Source organism: Penicillium angulare (assembly GCF_028827245.1).
Source record: "Penicillium angulare strain IBT 27051 chromosome Unknown utg000003l_segment0_segment0, whole genome shotgun sequence".
Taxonomy (NCBI): domain Eukaryota; kingdom Fungi; phylum Ascomycota; class Eurotiomycetes; order Eurotiales; family Aspergillaceae; genus Penicillium; species Penicillium angulare.
The window spans coordinates 2596152-2616645 of NW_026623162.1; the positions used below are offsets into that span (position 1 = coordinate 2596152).

Here is a 20494-nt window from a genome sequence, read left to right on the forward strand (position 1 = left end):
CATCGAAGGATTTAAAGAGATGACCGAAAAATACGACCACGAGTCAAGGTAACATTTACTTTTCCTCTAGGACTCCACTCTCAGATCCACATCCACCATGTCCGCCATGTCTAGTTGATCTTTAGCTGCGAAATTGCGGGGACATCTCGTATCATTGGCTGGTTCTTTCTCCGCTTCGATAACAGAGTTACACTGTTTCGATTGATTCAAACGTGATTGATTTCATTTTCCCCGGAATTCCACTGGCATAGTGATGGTGACATGGGTAATTGAATCTGGAGCCCCGGATTTTATCATTCTCCTCCATTCCGTACCCCATAAATTGTGATCAAGTGCTGTCATACATTCTAACTGCTGCATTAGGACAATTATATGTTCCCGAAACTTTGTGTGGCCGCGCTAACAGTGGAGAACCGCACGAAGTACGCCAATTACGCCAATCAAACCAATCAGTGATCCTAGGGAAAAATTGCACGGAGAATAGGGGGCCAGCAGTATCTCTTTCGAGGTTAGTGTTATCTGTGAACTCCTGAAACACGGATCACGCTTGTTTCCATTTTTTCTATGCGTTTGCCGAGCACATACGACCGTGGGATTTCCTGCTACTTACTGTACCTACTATAGGGCGGTGACTTTTGATGAACGGAGGATTAGAAATCGAATTGAATGGCTTTTTTTCCCCCTTCAAATCCCATGGATGAAGCGAACGGCTGAATCGGAGAACAAACATCAATCTCGTCCCGGCGCGATGGTCATCCAGGCGATTTGGAGTACCCGAGCCTATCATGCGGGTCTAGCCGAGTCTATCACCACATGTGCATTGCTGGGCATCATCCATCAAAGTCCACCGTAGTATATATACGAAGTGTCATTTTTGAGTGTCATTTCTCATATTAAGTGAATTATACTAGTATTCCTAGTCTGACCCCATCTCCACATCTGACTCCTCATCTTCCTCTTCCTCTTCCTCTTCTTCGTCTACCTCTTCATCCTCCTCCTCCTCCTCATCTGTACTTCTCGCGCGGTCCACTGGCTCCGACTTAACTCGGGCACTTGGCACCGGCGCATCATCAATATCCACATCCACATCCATCTCCGGTTCAATAGCATCACTAGCCAAAGTAATATGGTTCGGCGAATTAGGTAACTGAGACTGACCCTCCAATTGATCTTCGGCCTCACGGGCAGCCACTTCCTCGGCTCGTCGCACCCGACGAAGTAAAACTGGATCAGCTCGAAGATCTTCCTTAGTCAATATCGTTGAACAAACAGGACACTTTAGAGCACGAACGCGACCCCTGCCGGGCCCGGGTGCGGTCATACTACTGCCGCGGATCATATCAAGAATAGCCTCACGTTCGAAGCTATGCGGGCACTTTGTACTAGTAACGGGGTCTTGATATGGAAGTAAAGTAAGTGGGCACTTCATGGAGATACGCTCTCGCTGAATGGCAATGTCATCGTCCGAGTCATCGGAGGGTTGGCGACGGTTGCGCGTCGATCGAGTCTGCTGACCAGCGGATGTGGTGGCGTTGGAGTCTTCCATGTGTTCGAACCAGGTCGATGAATGGGGTAGGGGCGGGGCCTCTTCATTGGGAAACTTAGCATCGTGAACCATGCGGTAGAATCCAACGTAAGAATTATGCCCGGCATATCTGTTTATAAGGTTAGACCCTTGTTCGTAACATGTACCCACTCATAGTAAGAAACTCCGTAGAAACTCATAAACATACCTTTCAGTAAGCGACAGCTCCTTCCACCTCTCACCCTCGGCATCCAACACCTCACCCAATCTCTTGCTCGGCGGATTTCTCGCTCTAGCCTCCATGCCCTCTCTCTCCGGCGTCCCCTCATAGTTCTCACCTTCAGATTCCTCCTCATCATCATCCCTCCGCCTTTGCGCCCTTGTCTGTCTAGGCCCAGCAGAAGCAGCCTGATTCTCTTCCTCCTCCCTCTGAAGCTGAGAAATTGAACCCAGAATCGCCTGCAGCCTCGCCTCAGAATCAATAATCCCCCGCATCTTCTCTTCCATCTGTCCGGTCACAGCATCAGTTCTCCGCTCAAGGTCACCAAGCCTCTCAAGCTCCTCATTGTCTACAGAGTCATCTGGCTCCTCTCCACTAATGGCACTTGCATTTCGTCGCCCTTCTCTGAGCTTCTCGTAGCGGAGTCGCGCATCAAAAAGCTTTTCATTCACCTGACCGGCTGACTCGGTGAGTACCTGAGTCGCATGCCCGAGATGTGTTTGAACGCTGTTCTTGTGTTGGGAGTGAAGGAGTGCGGCTAGTTTGCACTGAGCATCGCGGTTGAGGGGTGCCTCGGGGGCTTCGTAGGGTGGTAGGTCGCGGATTTGAATTGTTCGAGGGGTTGTTTTGGTTCTTGGTTTCGCACCGCTTGAGGGCGTACCTCTTTGGGCGTTTGAAGCGGAGCGTGGTACACTTGAGGGAGCACGAGATTGTGAAGTGCGATTACGCGCGGGGGTTGCGAACATCTTGGGACAGCTCCAATAGCGCGCTTGTGAACTTCAAGTCTAGTGAGGGAGTAGCGTAGAAATGATGTGTTAATATTGCCAAGTAGAGATGTTGTTCATGTTCATGTTCAGGTGAATTTGTTGTTTGGTTGTTGAACATAGAGCTGCAGCTCGAGGATATCGAAATCCTAGACGCGTCGCGGGCCACTAATCCTGATAAGGCTACAGTGGGTGCGATAAGCTTATCTTATCGGTCACTTGCTTCAGGAACTTGAAGCAGACAGATGAACGACCTTGGAAGATCATGAGAAAAATAGTTTGAATTATTAGGATAATTGTACAGATTGGTAGCAAAAATGGAACACTCATTCTTTTGAATATTTATAGAACTTCTCATAGTACAATATGCTACTCGCGGATACTTCTAATATGTACCTTTCACCTTGAAAAGACCGAAATCTATTTCATCTATACCTTGTAGAAGCAGAATGCGTGATAGAAGCCTGACGAGACTGTTAGCAGGATACATAAACAAGAGCACTATAAGAATATACTGACTAACTGCATCCTTCTCCTCCTCGGTCATGTTTAGCGCCCCAGTGGCTCGATCTCGGACTCCCATGCGCTCGCTCAACGGGCCTAACTCACGGTCGTTCTTCTCATCTTCCCAAATATCTAAGAAGGGCTTGCGGTACTGAAGTTCAAGGTTATAGTCCTCAGTGAGACTGAGAAGGTTAGTGTCAAATACAGCGGAGAAGAGAAACTTGAGTGAGTACTTACGCTCGGAATGCTTCCCAAGGAACAACGTATTCAGGGACCTCTTCGACAGCCTCTCGCATGAAATAAGTGTATCTCCACCCAAACGGCGGTCGGAAAACACCACTTTCAGGGGTGGGACCAGGGAAACGGACACGGTAGATTTCATTTCCCCATTCGCAATGATCCTCCTCCTCGACTTCGCCATCTTCACGGCCCTCAGGCTCAGGCGCCTTGCCACTTTCGCGGCCTTTTCGCTGTTCATGGAATGCACTCACACGAGCCGTAATCATATCTGAGTTGGGACAAACACCGATAAAGCGACCGCCCTTCTTCAGACAACCAGCAACATTGCTCAACATCTGACGAGTCTTCTCCTCGCTCTCGAAGGCGTAGTGAATTGCAAACATGGAAGTAACAACATCAAAGCCGCCGCCGCCAAACCGTGCCGCCATCATAGATCCACCCGGCCCAGCACTGGGGTCAAATCCAACTTGTTGGATAATGCGAATATCACTCAGCGACTCGCCAAAGCAATCTTTCGGTTGAAACTCCCCATGAAACAAAGCCGGTGGTGGTCGACGACCCCGTTGTCCCCGACCAGATCGCATAGAGGCATATCGATCCCTCGCCTGCTCAATAGAGACATTGGCTGGGTCAAGTCCAACATATAGATCCACCTTCTGAGGCGCAAGCTGCCACTTCCCCAGATCTCCGCCCTTTCCACAGCCCAAATCAAGCACAAGCAACTTTTTATCATCAACGGGCGCAGGTCCCATACTATCATTCGCCCAATCCTTCGTATCATTGAACCGCGCACTGAATTCCTCATCTGGCGAAAATTTTTGAATCAAAGTACTCTTCACCCAATTGTTGAAACTGCGCAGTCCCTTGATCTTACTCTCTGTCTTGCGCCATTCCCGTCCACGCTCAGGAACAGCATTGTAGTGCTGCCGCACAACATCTGATACCCCCCGACTCTGCGACATCCGCGAGGCATCTTCCTCCTGCACCCGATCCTGGTCCTCCTGTCGACGGCGAAGAGTCTCGCGGTCCACAATACCCATTCTCGCACCACCGCCTGGTCGCTTTCGTTGCTTGGGCGGTTCATCGCCTGGCGGAGGGCTGCGAGGCTGAAGCGGAGATCGAGACCGTCGGCGTGTGTTTTCGCGTGGGCTGTGGGAGCGATCACGACGTGAGAAGACCGATGGGGGTGTCCGACCGCGCTTGCGGTTCTGGTGACGTTCTTGCATTCGTTTGCGTTTGGAATAGCCTTGCTGAGAGTCGGCGGGTGTGTTTTGATCTTCGGTTGGTTGGCGCTCGGCGGTGCCTGGTGAGCCGGATGGTCCGTCATGGTTACCAGATTGATTTGGAGGCCTTTGAGATCCTGACCTGGAGGAAGCTTCCATTTTGTGGAGAAGGAGGCGTGATGTGAGAGTTGGCAATGGGTGGCTTGGGATTTCGGAGTTGAAATTTCAGGCAAATTCCAGTTTGAGAGTAGTTGGGATTGATTCAGGTTGTGGTGGAGCAGAAAAAAGAGATCCCAAGGGAGATAATTGATTAGGAATGAAATCAGGGGAGAGAAAAGCAACACCAAGTCAAAGAGATGTATGCAGTTGAGAAGAGTCGAAGTGTTGAATAGCACGAAGGGAGCTCCGCTGGATGTGGGTCACGGCGAGATCCTACTGGGAGCCAATCATATCACGCCTGTTCTTTCAATGAGCAGCCCTCAAGTGCTTGGACCTTACCTTAGAACCATCTACTATACTATGTAAACTGATTTCCATGCAAAAGGAGAATACCATTACTACCCGGTGCTTCAAAATTTGGGTGAGCCAGTGATTTCGGGATAATGCTATCAACAGCGGTTATTCTTCTTCATTAACACCCATACAGATTAGTTCCGATGCCGAGCGTCAGCCTTGGCCTAGTCTACTACGGATCCTCACGTTGCGTATTCCATGGTTCTCGCGAGACAGAATTCTATCTTTCTTGATTTCACTAGTAATATTTTTTCTTGGGGCATTTGTATTGAATATGGTAAGAATTTTAATTTTTTTTCTTCTCTCCGGAATCATTCTGCTGGTTAATGTTCACGCCCAGGTCTGAATTTGAATCAACTTTCTGTTCTCTCTCGGCATCCATACGTTCAAACTAAGGCGACAATGGGTCGGGATTTAGGAGAAGATGGATGTAGCAAGGCAGATACCTAGTAGTCTAGTAACTAGATAGTTGAAAATAAATCATCGGACCCCAGGGTATTACTACTACCTATACAAGATATGTATAGTACTATGTAAATTCTCCCTAGCTGCGACCTCGAGTGGAATATCCCAAGGTTATTCTCGAATACATAAGTTCAATTTTATCGTACCACATACGATCCTAGTTCATATGTAGCATCTCCTAGCCCCTCCGAGGCAGATACAGCCATCTTTCTTTCATCTGTAGGTATAGGAATAGTGTAAAAATAACAATTTCATTTCCCAAATTGATGCTAAGTTTAAGTCAGGGCCACAAAAGGACCAACCGAAAATTGAGAGATAATGCATTTTGAAACGAAAGCTAAAAAGCGAAATATCAACAAAATAAAACAATATATCAATTTCAGAACTCAATAGATGCAGCAGCACATATGTTCCAACTAGTAACGCATTCATGAATAGGACAAAACCCAATATGAATTCAAATTGATCCATCTCACTGAATCATGGTTTCCGCCCGAAGAAAGCTGTCCAGTTCAAGGCATGCCATACGGAGTTGATACAATGCAGCCACAAGCTGAGCTAGATTGGTCTGGTATTCATGGCTTTGACCAAGGTCATTAGCTTCAACGATAGCCATGTGCAATCGCTGCACTCGTGATTCCATCCATCTAAGAAATGGAGGGATCCAGTCCCTTTCCAGGAATTCAATCTGGGCAAGATTATGATAGAAATTCGGCTCCGTATTGCCAGCGAAGCTTGGGTTACCAGCAAGGTTTCCCAGTCGTGCAGGGCTTGGATAGGTGCTGGGATAGGTTTGAGATGTAGCAAACCCTGGCTGCATGGTATCGTAGTTCACGCTTGGGATTGGCTGTGGAATCTGTGGGTGACCATGGGCAGTAGCTGTTTCTCCGAAGAATCGTGATATTGGAGGAAGAGCCGGAGTATCATTGGACTGGTCCGCATTTTCGCTTGGAGACGCTACAGTAGGCATGACCGACAAATTTTCAGGCTCTTCCATTCTCGCTAAAGGTTCTTCCTCCACGGTTGGTTTCGGGTTCTTTGCCGTACGCTTGGAATGCCTCTTTTCTGTCTGACTTGCTGAGCGCTTCAATGGCTGACGTTGGGTCGATGGTGGGGATGTGGACTTTGAAGCACGGGGAGGTTGGTCGGTACACTCATAAGTCCGCAATTTGGCGTGCCAGTTCTGTGTATTGGAAGCAAGGATTGATTCTGGGTGTTTTAGCTCACCATCGGCAGTCCTCTCAAACAAGAGTGGATACCACTCGGCTCGAATATGGCCTGTCGAGCTGAAGCAAGATGGGTATTTCTTGCGAATGGCTGGGGTGTAATAAATCAGCTTGAGAATCTCATCCTGATCCAGAAGCCCATGCTCATCTGGAAGACTTTGTGGCTCTTTGAATGAGGTACGTTTCTGAGCCTTTGTTGGCACTGGGGATGGAGAGGTTGCAGCATCTATGTATGCTGAGCCATGGCCTTCGGCCGCAGGCCTATCTTTCGGGTCGAGAGGTGCAGGCATTGGAAACACGCACGTGGTCATATTGTTTTTGACGATGGGAGAAACAGACTGCTGGGGGAATGTATTCAATTGCGTTGCCTTCAGTGAAACATTTTCCGTGAGGTTTCCAGTGAAGCTTCTGGAAAGGTCTTCAAGAATTCCTCCAGGAAGGTCGCTAAAAAAGTTTCCAGGAAGCTCTCCAGGAAGTTCTCCCGCAAGGTCGACAGGAATTTCTCCCAAAAGGTATTCGGAATAGTTTCCAGACATTTTGATGTTGGTTCAATGTAGTCAGCCTGAGGATGAAGTCAAAGTGGAGACACAGCTCGAGATGAAGATACCGAATAGACCTATGTGGTTTCGAGTCAAAAGTTGTAACCCAGGTGTTCGAGGGCTATGAAACAACTCGGAGTACTGGCGAATTACAACTCTGGGGACTGTTGAAGATATATGAGATTAGTGAACAGGTTGAGACCAATGAATGTATGTAAAACCGAGAATATGAGAAGAGAGATAAGGTCGCCCAGTGGTCATTACACATGGAAGGATGGGCGTACGCGCCAATATGGATGGCAGCAGATACTTGCAATATGAACGAAAGAAGAAGAGAAGGAAAGAAGAAGAGAAGGAAAGAAGGAGAGAAGAGGAGGAGGAAGAAGAAGAGGAGGAAGAAGAGAGAGAGTAGGCGTGCGCAAGTATATGGATCTTGATGGGAGTCACGGAAAGAAAAGGCTGGAATATACCTTCAGGTTGAAATTAGGAAAAGAATTGGATGACTGTGGCAGAGTTGAAAGGCTTGCAAAGGGGGCAGATGTAAAAAGAAAGGACCGATAATAGTTAAGAGAGGTGAGATAGTCAATCTCTACAAGATAGCTGCTTGGGTAAGGGAAAGGATAGGTTGATTGATGTTGGCCTATCTCTCTTGGGACGAGTAGTCAAAGCAGAGAAAGCAAAAGAGAGATTGGTGCTCATTACCTACCTAGCCTTTGACCGAAAGGTGCGAAGATGTTAGGAAGATGAATATGAAGATGAGGAAAGTCAGGAAAGCCTTTGAATGTATTGGAAACCTTCAAGCTCATAAATTTAGGTGTGCATGCAGATAGATACTCATCTTTGTAAAAGATACAGAATACAGGTTTCTGGAACAGTATTAAAAATTTAAAAATGCGATGCCCAAAATATTGTTGTACTATAGGCTCTGCCATTATATGATCTAAAAATGGTGGAAACATGTGTAGGGATGGAGGTATTTAGACATGTACCAGCGTGACACGTCTTTACCTATGTACTATGCGGATCGCTATATATTTCGAGGATTCGAATGTTCAAACTTGTCTGAGTATTAAATTGGCTATGCATAAAAAAGAATCAATGTAGATGGGGTCATATAGTAGGCCATTATTTCGAGAGATTGGATTTGCGATGCGGCGACTTGGGAGTCAATGCATGTCTTATTCGTCGAATCTTCGCCCACCATTCGCGGTCGGCAGATTTGCGGCTCTCCTCGTTTTCTTCGTCTGGTATGCTCTCCTCGTAAGGCGTGCTGGAGCGACTCTGGGATATATCCATAGATGCCACAGATCGGAGCCGTCGACGGTGCTTCACCTTGCATGCTTCGGCCACAATCTCCCAGCCACTGCGCAAGATCTCAACTTTCTCATTTGATTTGCCTGTTCCACCTTGTGCGAGTCGATTGATCCATGGACAGTATTCCATGTGCTCGGAAGTCACATCTAGAGATGTATAGACGGTTACGTCTCCATTTTCTTTTGGCTTGTACATCCACAAACCAAGGCGACGGAAACAAGCTTTGCACCCGACTAGCCCGGCAGCTCCATCGGTTACAGCATCCCATCCAAATAATGCCATTGAAAGTGCAGCCTTGTTAATAGATTTTGGCAGTTCCGCCGGTGGCTCGGAAGCAGTGTCAATGGATTCCACACTAGGCTCGTCTTGAGCATCTGTCGTCTGGGAAGCTTGCTCCTGGTTATTTGGCCAGTCTTCGGGTAAAGTTTTGATAAGTCCATCCAGATCAAAAACGTCCGGAGTTTGAATCGCACTTTCGGCTGGTAATTTATCACCCATCTTCACAATGTTTCGATAGCGATCGTGTAGGCCAGCAATAGCCGTGTCCGTATTCGCTAATGGTAAATGCTGAATAGTAGCTGAGAGGAAGTTAGCCATTGAAGTAAGATTGCAGAACTGAAGTCATACCATCACATGCTTTGTTGCGCCATGGGCAGTTCTCGCCGTGGTCTTCTCGTAGTCGTTTGACATATTCATCCACGAGTTTTGCACCTGTAAATATTCCCATCAGTATCCAACAATGTTTCTGTGATGAGTAAAGTAAGGCAAAACATACGGACTTCCCCGCGCTCTTTAACTTTTTCTATATCATATCCATCTAGTTCATCGATCTCCTCCGGTAGCTTCACTACTACCGAGCCGCCACAACCACTGACACAGCTCACGCGCTTCACATCTGTGCATATCCAACCACGTTTCGCCCATTGTACTTCATTTATCGGTGAAGGTTTGGAAGTCCATCTGTCCACTCGACGAAAGGTCTCTAGCCGCCCGAGGAATGCTTCGCGGTCCCATGGGACGAAAGTTGGGCGCTTCGACGAAGAGGAAGACGATGTTCGAGATGTAGATCGCGAAAGATTCAATATTGAGTTGCGCACTGAGATAGGATCTGATGCATCATTTCCGGTCAAACGGACTTTCTTTATGGAGAGGTTGGCAGGTGGTCGGTCTTGTTGGGCGCCTGCGCTTGACGATGTTGTTGCTGTTGACTTGGAGGGCTTGGATGTACTTTCGGGGGTGGATGGTTTCGAGATAGACTCGAGAACTCGATGGAATTTCCGTTTCTTTGATTCCACGGCGTAGGACATGGTTCGCGTGGGGAATTGAGAAGGTTGTTGGGTTGGTATTGAATAATATGAGCTCGGGCTGTCTGGAGCTGTGGATCAAAGACAATTTGTCTGCCTCAGGCATTAGTACAATGACAAGGCCCAGGCCTCTGCGTAGACAATTGAATGATCGCTTTAAGACAATGATTAGTTGTGGCCAATGGATAGCATAGCAATGTAAATAGGCAGTTTCTCTTTAATTAATTATATGTATAATATATAAAATACTACGCTGTACTACAAAATAGTCTTCATGTTTCAAATGTTGGCAGCCAGCAAATCGCTCATCTCTGATTGGACCCGCGCTTGATGACCCGCAACAATCGCATGATCTCCGGAATCGAGGGTTCGCTTTTTCTTCTTCTCCGGATTCCCCCAAACAAACATTCGCCATGGCTTCTCTAGGCACTTCTCTGCCATTATGGCGGTCCGTAGTGCCTCGTGCATCCAAGGGCCTATTCACCTGCCGCCAATGTCTTCGAGACCAAGGCTACGCCGCGAAATCCATCCGTCGATATGGCGCAATGCCATCCCCTCAATCCAGCAAAATGCGACCTTCCCTCTTCTTCGATAAAAACCGCCAGTTCTTCACTTCAGCGTTGAGAAAATCTACAGCTGCCCCAGCAATCGCAAATGCAATTGAGGAGGGTGCTTCCAAAGCAAAGTCGGAGATGCCGAAGATCAGCAACAAGTCCGTCGCATATTGGCTCCTGGGCAGTGCGGCCAGTGTCTTTGGTATTGTTGTTTTCGGCGGTTTGACCCGTCTCACAGAATCAGGGTTAGTAGCTCGATACATCTCTCACATTTAAATGGGTCAAAAAATAGATTCCGGAAGCTGACGGGACTCACTTGTGCGCAGATTGAGTATCACCGAATGGCGACCTGTTACCGGCTCTATGCCCCCAATGAATGCAGAGGACTGGGAATCAGAATTCGCCAAATATCGCGCATCCCCCGAATTTAAGCTTTTGAACCCGCATATGACCCTGTCTGAATTCAAGTCTATCTACTATATGGAGTGGATCCACCGGCTCTGGGGCCGATTCGTCGGTATCTCGTTCGTCCTGCCTGCTGTATACTTCGTCGCCCGCAAGAAGGTCTCCACCCCAATGGCCTGGAGACTATTCGGCATCGCCGGTCTTATCGGTTTCCAAGGTTTCCTGGGTTGGTGGATGGTCAAGTCTGGACTGAAGGATGACCTTTTTGCGCCAGGAAGCCACCCGCGTGTGAGCCAATACCGCTTGACTGCTCACCTCGGCGCCGCATTTACTTGTTACGTTGCTATGTTATGGAATGGTCTTGCTATCCTGCGTTCCCATAAGCTGATGAGTGATGCCGCTGCTGGCATCAAGCAGCTTGAGGCTCTTCGGGACCCACGTCTGGCGATCTTCCGTCGTTCCGTCGCTGGTCTTGCTTTTCTGGTCTTCACTACTGTCATGTCCGGTGGCCTTGTCGCTGGTTTGGATGCCGGTCTCATCTATAACGAGTTCCCCTACATGGGTAATGGCCTCACGCCGCCCAAGAACGAGCTATTTGATGAGCGCTACTCTCGCCATGAGGACCGCTCCGATCTCTGGTGGCGCAACATGCTGGAGAATCCTTCCCTTGTCCAGCTCGATCACCGAATCCTTGCCATGACCACCTTCACCTCTATTATGGCCCTTTGGGCTTACAGTCGCCGCTCACCTACTGTGAAGCGTCTGCTTCCCCCTGCAGCCCGTAAAGGAATGCACGGCGTGGTTGGATTCGCTTGTATGCAAGTTGCTCTCGGTATATCGACTTTGCTGTATCTGGTTCCCATTCCCCTGGCCTCGGCCCACCAAGCTGGTAGTTTGTTCCTTCTTACTTGGGTGTTTGTGTTGGGCAGCCGCGTCTGGCATCCATCTCGTACCGCAAAGCTATTGCAGATGGCTGCCAAGGCCCGTAGCCAGCAGCTTTCATCTTCTACTGCCGCTGGTATGAAGAGGTTGTAAAAATACTGTAAAAATACTGTTGTCGTGTATGATATTTTACCAAGCGATTATAGTCTTGGTGTCCTGATACCATCTCCATTCCTCTCTTTCTGTGGATTTCACAACATCCACCTGTATTAGCTATTACTACGTTGATCTACCTTGTACAAGACAAATTTCACCTGACTTCATTTCATTTCTCGTTTGACACGTGCAGATTATTTCGTATCGTATGGGTATCTTCGAACATGCAGCCACCCCGATGAACGCCTTGTAAATGGAGAGGGTAGAACAACAAAAGAGTGGAGATGTAAATCAATGCCGTGGAATACTACTACAGACGCCTGAAAGTTCCCCACCAAGTGACAACACCACCAACGACCCTTTCAAAAGCCAAATCATTCTTTCATGTCAATAGGCCTGGCTCTGCGTGATGGATTTCGTCTTGGGTTGTCAAATTCCTCTCCAAAAGCCATAGAAATATCAGTCAAACTCTCGTGTGTCCGTGGCCGCTTCTGCCTCTGCATATCAAGAGGGTCATCAGCGATATCCTCTGGATCACGAGACCGTTTCTCATAGTTTCGACGACTCCCAAACTCACCACCAGTTCGGCCGAAGCCAAATCCACGATGAGACGAACCCGAATTGTTATCCTGTAAAGGTGAGCTATTAGAAAGATTGATCAAAGTTTCCGCGGCCTTTCTTCGTGCCTGTTGGTCCCTATCCTGCCTGCTTCTACCCATAGTCTCACCAGGAGACCCATCCCTTGACGTAAGCGTATTAGGTGTTTCAGGAGATAAATGACGACGGACGGTTGAGGAAGCTGGCGAGGGCACCGTCGAAGGTGAAGACGATATCTCAGGGTCTTCTGCTGCTGGTGGAGATTCAGGCTCCTGCGCCGTATGATAACCGGTACTAGAGACATGACTACGGTTCTGGCCACGGTTCCCTAGACACTTTCGGCAGCATTGCCAACCACAAAGATTGCATCGAGACATTCCGTCCGTGTTCCGGTGGTTGCATTCATCACACTTTGCAGTGTGAGCTGCTACCTCAGTGAAGGTGGCTACCTGCATTGGTCTTTTGCGCCCTCTGATAGGAAGGCTCTTGGTTGAGCTACGGTCGTGGCGAGTGGTACTTCCATTTGTAGAGACATCAGAGATCTCAGATTGAGTTGTATCCCCTGCGTTCGATACCTGGGACTCTCGGGCTGCTTCCGTTGCTAGCGGTTTGCCGTTTGATGAGGGAAGCTCGGTGAGATTCTCATCTCTGAGCGCCGGTGCGGGATTGAGGAGGTCATGGATGCTGGGTAGTCGTTGGCCATCGTTGGAATAGGGTGCGTAGGGATGCCACGGCATTGGCTTCATGCACCCTCTCATGTGCTATTCATCTTATATTAGTATACCATGCTGAGTCACTTCAACCTTTGATATCAATATGCTAACCCAAGTTTGGGTGGGGGTGGGCAGGCGTCGCGATGGATACCAGGGCTAAATATCGTATTCCAAATGAATACGCTTCTTCAATAACTAAAGTCGGAGAATGAGAAAGTCACCTACCAGATGCGGGAAAGGAATCGATGGCAGTCCTTGCATTCGGGCCCGTTGAATTTCGATGTGGCGAGCATCAAGACTTTGCACAGGGAAATTAGCATACTGAAAGCTGCTGGGAACAGGTTGGTAAGGATGCGCTGAATTTGATGAATGATGCGAGCCAGTTGGTGAGTCTATTTCAGAATAGTAGATTGGTCGACCGTTCGTGGCGTGTGTCTTTTTTGGAGGCGCACGCTCATGTTGCTCGGGGGATGAGTCGTGTTCCATCATCGGCGAGTTTCAAAGTCAGAAGAGTGGGAAGAAATGATACGATCTGGTTGTAGAAAGATGGATGCTTCAATGTTGGAAGGACAAGGTGGCAACAGCTTGAAATTTTGCTCTTTTATGCACGTCAAACAGTCCTTTCATTACATAGGAATTAGCGAGAGGTGAGTTAGTGAATCAGAGTCCTGGAGTATGAGGGACGAAAATCGACCTTTCAGTTCAAGGGTCGCAGAGAAAGAGAAAGAGAGCTCCAGGACTAAGTGATTTATGTTGAGTACAGGCCTAAATGAAATGGCTTCGAAGAGTGAACATTCAAAATTCATGTCTATGGCAACTTCAAGTTACATAGATTGCAAAATATGATATATATGATATACAGAGAAAGCTCAGGTATGTATAAATTGATAAATTTCTTTTTTTTTTTCAACTTATCTGATGCATGGCATGCCTCGTAAAAACCGTTTAATTCACATGAAATTACAGACAAGGGCATGGCACGATCTTTCAGCTATACCAAAATCCCAACCCATAGATAGATTCATATCAATTATTTGTGGGCTGTAAATTGCAAGTTAGTGTTATAGGCTCATGAAAGTTACAGGATAATAATAACATACGGATTCCCTCCTCAGGCTTGGGCTCAATTCCGGCAACCTCCGCCGCAGACTTGCCTCCCACCTGGGTCTTATCATCCTTCATGAAGGGGAAGGTGAGGACCTCTCTGATACTATAGTTGTCGGTAAGGAACATGACCAGACGGTCAATTCCCAAGCCCCAGCCACCAGTTGGAGGCAATCCGTACTCGAGAGAAGTGCAGAAGGTCTCGTCAATCATCTGAGCCTCGTCATCACCCTGGTCCTTCTGGCGGGCTTGCTCCTCGAAACGCATACGCTGATCGAAGGGATCGTTCAACTCAGTGTATGCGTTGGCAAGCTCCTTCTTAAGGGCAAACGCCTCGAAACGCTCGCAAATACCAGGCTTGATGCGGTCATACTTGGCCAATGGGGACATCATCTGAGGATGACCGTAGATGAAAGTGGGGTTGACGCAAGTCTCCTCGATGAATTCACCAACCAGAGTATCTATCATACGAGCATTGGTCAATGGTGGCGTGCACTGCACGTTCATCTTCTTAAGAACTCCCTTGAGGAATTCGTTGGTTTCCTCAGTGTGGAGTTGGTCACCGGGTGGGAACTTCTCACCACAGGCCTCCTCGAGGGCGGGGATCATCTCTACCCGCCTCCAGGGACCCTTCCAGTTAACATTGTACTCTGTGCCGTCTTGGGCGTGGAATGTAGTCTCGTAACCACCGGTGAGATGCTTAACCAAGCCGGAGATCATTTCTTCAGTGGTGTTCATTAAGTCATACATGTCGGCATAGGCTTGATAGAACTCGCAGGTGGTGAACTCTGGGTTGTGGGTGAGATCGGCACCTTCGTTGCGGAAAAGTCGGCCAAGCTCGTCTGTCATCGCATATTAGTTATCTTCGTATAGGAATTGCGGCCTTGGAAATATTAACTTACAGACACGCTCAAGGCCACCAACAATCAGCATCTTCAGGTACAATTCGGGGGCGATACGCATGAACAGGTCCTGGTCATATTCGTTGTGATGGGTGACGAAAGGTTTAGCGGTAGCACCACCAGCAATGGCGTTCATCATTGGGGTTTCCACCTCGGTGAAGTCACGACTGTCAAGATAGTTACGGATGTAGGAAACAATCTTGGCCCGGGTACGGAAAGTGCTGCGAGAACGCTCGTTCATGATGAGATCCAGGTAACGTTGGCGGAACCGTTGCTCCACGCTGGACAGCCCGTAGTGCTCGGATGGGATGGCATGCAAGCAAGGAGAGAGCAAGATAATCTCATGGGCAAAGATAGACAATTCACCATCGGGGCGGTTCTTGGGAGCAGTACGGCCAGGGAAACCAACAATACCGATAATATCACCTCTGCGCAGCTGTTCGTGCTGCTTCTCGAATGACACGTCTCCAGTAGCGAACTGGGCTTGGCACATGACCTGGATCTTGACACCTTCGGCGCGCTACAGGACCATAGTCAGGATATACTGAATTAAAGTGAATAGTACCTGGCACAAGACTGAAACTCACCACATCGTAGAAGCACAACTTGCTTCCACTAGCGCGCTTAGTGTAGATACGACCAGCAATGCGAATGGGGATATCGGGCTTCTGCTCGCCCTTCTCCAGAGTGGCATAGTCCTTGACGAATTCACGCAGGTCGTGAGTGACCTTGAACTTGTGGGGGTAAGGGTCGGGGTTCTTAGTCTCGCGAAGCTTGTTGATGCGCTTGCTACGAATCTCGAAGTATTGCTATTCGGAGACTCGATGGTCAATTCATGATCCTTAATAGCATTCGCGATATCGGAAATCTTACGTTGGGAGTCAAGTTGGCTTCCTCCTCCTCTGCAGAAACCTTCTTTTCGGCCTTAGGAGGAGCCGCAGCCACCTTTTCCTTCTTCTTGGCGTCCTTCTCACGCTGCTTTTGGCGACGCTTCAATTCGGATTTGGACACCTTCTCGCCGGTGACTTCATCGAGCAACAGATTGGCCATAGAGGCCTCAGCCTCTTGCACTGGGTTGGAATCCGCCATGATGTTTCTAGACGAGGGATCAAGAGTGAATAGTGGGATAAAGAAAGAAGGAGGGGCAAACGAGATTTTGGGCGGCAGTCCGCCGAGTCGCCATCTGATTGGCTGCTACCCAACTACAGCTATATGACTCATGGACCGAAACTGCGAGATAATCGCGGGTTGTTAATGTTCAATGTTCATAGAACAGTTTCATTTAATCAATATCCTAAACTGTCTCAATTCCAATTGAATTATCTTCTATACTTGAAAATTCAATAGGCTTTCAATACTCAATATGGAGCTTAGGGCTTAGGGCAGACGAGTGGGGCTTTTACCCCGCCGTTTTTAAAACCCCTTCTATACGAAGTATATCGCGTTGCGCATGGGATTATTGTAAATTTGGCAGGGAATGATAAATTTAGTGATGCTGAAGTCACTATATTTTGGGCATACCTCTTCATTCTTCATGTTCCATATTTCACTCAATCCTCTCTATAAGACTAGGTAGTGTTATCTAGTTTCCTTATCTCGAATCAGCACCACCAAACTGATGCACGTGAGTATCACATTCGCCTTTTTTTTCAAGGTATTCAATCAAATCGAATATCAAGTGATAATTCATCTTGTTTTTGAGTTGACTTGATCTACCGTGCAGGAGGATACTGTCAAGATATAGCTTTTAAGGGGGATCTAGGATAGGAAATGGAGTTCAAACGTTATGGTGGATTACTTGCAGCGGTCACCTATAGGTTTTAATATACAAGCTTCCTATTTCTACTTCGATTGTACACTTTAATAAATGGGTAGAACGACACGCGTGGTTCCTCTTTCGCGTGGTGAAATTGAATATCACTCAGAGGGGTTACATCTGGGCATCTGACAAGGAGGTTAGGACCTTCAAGATGGAGTCAGCTATAATTGTTCCTTTTTGGGTTTACTTGCAATATTGTTAGAACCTAGATAATCGATTCACAGTCCAGGTTTATTCCCAAGTCTCCGCAATGTAAAATCCATTCCACCATGAAATAGTTGTTAATTATTAGATTTAGAGGTCCATGAACTGAGCGACGGATATGTGAGAGCGAGAAAGTGCTGTGGTTCTGAAATGGGGTCACTATTTTGTATTATATGCTTTGTTACTACTGCTACACAGTCTATCTAACTGTTCAAGAATCAGGATACAGCAACCAATCTTAGCCTCGACCTATGCTGTACATTCCTCATGACTGCCTACTGTATGACCCTGGGTATAAGCTCTAAGTATCAAATACATTGTCTATTGAGTTACAGATGTGTAAGCCGAAGGGTGGGGTGGCGACATTTGACTTCGTAGACTTTGGCTTCATTCTCTCACTTCTCCTCCCTTCCATTCTTCCCTTCTTCCACCCTCCACCTTCCACCTTCCAACATTCTTCTATCAACATTCATTTCTTCAGCCTGAGAACATTTCTTTCGTGTTTACCAATACTTGTTTCAATAATTGTTTATCGCTTTATGGTGTGAAAATCGGCCAGACTCGTGTTACACTTAGTTGAAGTCTGAGGCCTTGATTTCATCATGTTCACTTCTGACTTTGTTACCCGACCGAAATCTGAGAGCCCGGTATTCCCTCAAGCATCATCTCGCTTTTTCTTTTCTTCTCTGCCAGAACACGCAGCACCGTCAGTTTCGACAAATGGCGTTCACAACGGTCTACCGCCAGACAGCCCCAAGCTTCCTTCATCAATGGATGTTCTTGGGTTGGGTATGAGGGACCTTGTCCGCAAGGTACAGCATCTCAGTCATCTGGGGATCGAGGACAACCGTATTGCACTCCCAAAGATTTGCGTCGTGGGTGATCAGAGCACTGGAAAAAGCTCTTTGATCGAAGGAATTTCTGAGATCAGAGTCCCCCGCAGTGCAGGTACCTGCACACGTTGTCCTATGGAGATTGTCCTCCGAGAAAGTGAGCCAGACCGGCCATGGAAATGTGTCATCTCGCTTGTTCATGGATACCATTACGATCCTCAAAAGATGCTCAAGAACAGAATCCCGAAAACTGAGAAGCCCGACTACCTCGGACCCTGGCTTCGACAAGGCGCACAAGATGAGGAAGAGTTTATTACATTGATCGATAAGAGTCAGGTGGAGGATTCAATCCGGTGGGCACAGTTGGCCATTCTCAATCCCACATCAGACTCTCAAGATTACGTTCCTGGGAAGAACATGGGTACACCTACTACTATGGATGTAAAGTTTTCGCCAAATATCATTCGACTAGACATGTCAGCACCGAGTCTTCCAAATCTTTCTTTCTATGACTTGCCTGGTGTGATCAACCAAGCCGATAACGAAAATGAAAAATATGTTGTAAGTCTTGTTTCAAAGCTCGTCAAACAGTACGTTTTGCAGGAGAATTGCATTGTTCTTCTCACTCAGTCAATGACTGATGACGCCTCTAACTCGACTGCCGCTCGCATCGTACGTGAAGTGAAAGGTGCAAAAGAACGTACGCTTGGCGTTCTCACAAAGCCGGATCGGCTATCCGGTGACAACGAGTCTCATCAACAGTGGATTGAAATCTTGGACGGGTCAAAATTTCAATTTGGTCAAGGGTGGTATGTGGTTAAAAACAACCCAGATCCTAAAGTGCCTCATAACATCGCACGGGCTCAGGAAGAAGAATTCTTCGGAAAACCCTTCTGGACTGGAAACTTGGCAATGTTTCAAGATCGCTTCGGAGTTCGAAAACTCCAAGCCGCACTTCAGACTATCTTGATGGATCAAATTCAGAAGTGTCTTCCCTCAATCATCAAGCAAATTGATGATAAAGCTAGACGCATTGACAACGAGCTTAGGACTCTACCTGATCCCCCAGTGGAAAACTACCAGTTCATCTTGATCGAGAAAGTGGTGAAGCTTGGCCTCTGCTTCAATGGCTTGTTTGGTGATGGATCCGAGAGCAAGTCGCTCCGAAAGCCGTGGAACGATCTGGTTTCGGACCTCCAAACAGCCCTAGACAAGACTCGCCCTCGACTCATACTCAACCACAGCTCAGATCTTGATTTCTTCCTTGAAGCAATAGATTCCGATTGCGAGATAGTCTCAGGACCAATTCATCGAGGTACTAAAAGAAAAGCACAGCATTTCGAGCCCAATATCAAGTCTGAACCTACCCCACCTACCCAGCCTACTCAGCCTACCCAGTCTGCTTTGCCTGAGAAAAGTCCTTACGTGACAGAATACTTTCAAAGTCTCACGAAGGTCCATCGATTCAAACTTGATGATATCCGAGAAATCAAGCAAGAGTGTCAGCTTTCGGGGGTTCCGAATCAGATTGATCCCAGGGCGATACAGAAACTTAACCAGAAAAGTGTCGAGCACTGGAACGGCATCGTTGAAACGTTTTCCAGTGCCTTGTATGACACAGTGAAGCAAGTTGTGTACAAAACCTTGAACGAAGTGATGGCGATGTACCACCAGACGGAGTTATTTCGCGAACTCCAAAGAATTACCAATGATTTCCTGTCCCTCGTTAGTCTCGACTTTTCAAAGCAGATTACTGATCATTTCTGGATGGAATTCAATACTCCTTTGACTATGGCCCATCAATACCATAAGGAAAAGTCTTCGAAGTGTTTGACCGAGCTCGCCCAGAAGCGCCATGAAGGACGGAGAAAGACATGGTTGAAAGCCCACGGGTACCCGGAAGATAGGAGGGAAAAGATCCCCGACCTTGGGCCAGACCCATTCTCTCAAGAGATTGAGATGTTAGCTGTAAGTTAAAGAGATCAATGTGATCGTTTCCTTGTTTCTTGTGGATGAAATGCTGATTCTGCCAGAGTTCGAGGGGCTATTACGAAATCGCCAAGGCACGGTTTACTGACATGATATACCTTCTTGCTGAGTCGCATATTCGCGACAGATGCCGAAATGAATTGAAAGGCGCTCTTGAACAGAAATTGAAAGCGACCACTCCTGAACGTTGCTGCGAATTGATGGCTGAAGATCCTGAGAGAGAGGCGCGCCGGCACAACCTTGCTAAGCAGCGCAAAAAGCTCACAGAGGCCCAAAATTGGTTGGCAACAGTGCATAATGTTGACGAGGATGAGGAAATGAGAACTCCTTCCGATGCTACCATGGGCAGTCGGGATGAAATCATTGGCTGGGCTTGAGACATATGTTTGAGGGAACTAATGTGTTTTAGTCATGGTATGGAGCAAATGGCTGAGAAACTTGTGCTATCTACTGCATGTGTGATCTACTGGGTGCTACGATAATGGTGAAGGCTCGTGAG

General features: G+C 47.6%; 8 protein-coding genes across 8 annotated transcripts; 2 read left to right on the plus strand and 6 right to left on the minus strand.

Moving 5' to 3' along the window:
* Window positions 1–916: 916 nt before the first annotated feature.
* Window positions 917–2491, minus strand: N7478_003124 (SUMO ligase MMS21; the record flags this gene model as incomplete). The annotated part of the gene is made up of 2 exons (XM_056919338.1): window positions 917–1655; window positions 1734–2491. The coding sequence occupies 2 exons, from the start codon at window positions 2489–2491 to the stop codon at window positions 917–919; spliced, it is 1497 nt and encodes a 498-aa protein (XP_056782496.1).
* Window positions 2492–2938: 447 nt separating this feature from the next.
* abd1 (mRNA (guanine-N7)-methyltransferase) lies at window positions 2939–4635 on the minus strand (the record flags this gene model as incomplete). The annotated part of the gene is made up of 3 exons (XM_056919339.1): window positions 2939–2973; window positions 3029–3195; window positions 3251–4635. 3 exons carry the CDS (start codon window positions 4633–4635, stop codon window positions 2939–2941), a joined length of 1587 nt encoding a protein of 528 aa, XP_056782497.1.
* A 1291-nt stretch (window positions 4636–5926) lies between these two features.
* N7478_003126 (uncharacterized protein) lies at window positions 5927–7216 on the minus strand (the record flags this gene model as incomplete). The annotated part of the gene is made up of 1 exon (XM_056919340.1): window positions 5927–7216. The coding sequence occupies one exon, from the start codon at window positions 7214–7216 to the stop codon at window positions 5927–5929; it is 1290 nt and encodes a 429-aa protein (XP_056782498.1).
* A 1128-nt stretch (window positions 7217–8344) lies between these two features.
* Window positions 8345–9840, minus strand: N7478_003127 (uncharacterized protein; the record flags this gene model as incomplete). Its single annotated transcript, XM_056919341.1, has 3 exons — window positions 8345–9111; window positions 9161–9244; window positions 9309–9840. The coding sequence occupies 3 exons, from the start codon at window positions 9838–9840 to the stop codon at window positions 8345–8347; spliced, it is 1383 nt and encodes a 460-aa protein (XP_056782499.1).
* A 410-nt stretch (window positions 9841–10250) lies between these two features.
* On the plus strand, window positions 10251–11831 carry cox15 (cytochrome c oxidase assembly protein cox15; the record flags this gene model as incomplete). Its single annotated transcript, XM_056919342.1, has 2 exons — window positions 10251–10636; window positions 10718–11831. The coding sequence occupies 2 exons, from the start codon at window positions 10251–10253 to the stop codon at window positions 11829–11831; spliced, it is 1500 nt and encodes a 499-aa protein (XP_056782500.1).
* A 377-nt stretch (window positions 11832–12208) lies between these two features.
* Window positions 12209–13168, minus strand: N7478_003129 (uncharacterized protein; the record flags this gene model as incomplete). The annotated part of the gene is made up of 1 exon (XM_056919343.1): window positions 12209–13168. The coding sequence occupies one exon, from the start codon at window positions 13166–13168 to the stop codon at window positions 12209–12211; it is 960 nt and encodes a 319-aa protein (XP_056782501.1).
* Window positions 13169–14174: 1006 nt separating this feature from the next.
* On the minus strand, window positions 14175–16239 carry N7478_003130 (lysine--tRNA ligase KRS1; the record flags this gene model as incomplete). Its single annotated transcript, XM_056919344.1, has 5 exons — window positions 14175–14185; window positions 14245–15090; window positions 15151–15670; window positions 15738–15959; window positions 16024–16239. The coding sequence occupies 5 exons, from the start codon at window positions 16237–16239 to the stop codon at window positions 14175–14177; spliced, it is 1815 nt and encodes a 604-aa protein (XP_056782502.1).
* A 1536-nt stretch (window positions 16240–17775) lies between these two features.
* N7478_003131 (putative dynamin GTPase) lies at window positions 17776–20372 on the plus strand (the record flags this gene model as incomplete). Its single annotated transcript, XM_056919345.1, has 2 exons — window positions 17776–19974; window positions 20040–20372. 2 exons carry the CDS (start codon window positions 17776–17778, stop codon window positions 20370–20372), a joined length of 2532 nt encoding a protein of 843 aa, XP_056782503.1.
* Between the last annotated feature and the right edge of the window lie 122 nt (window positions 20373–20494).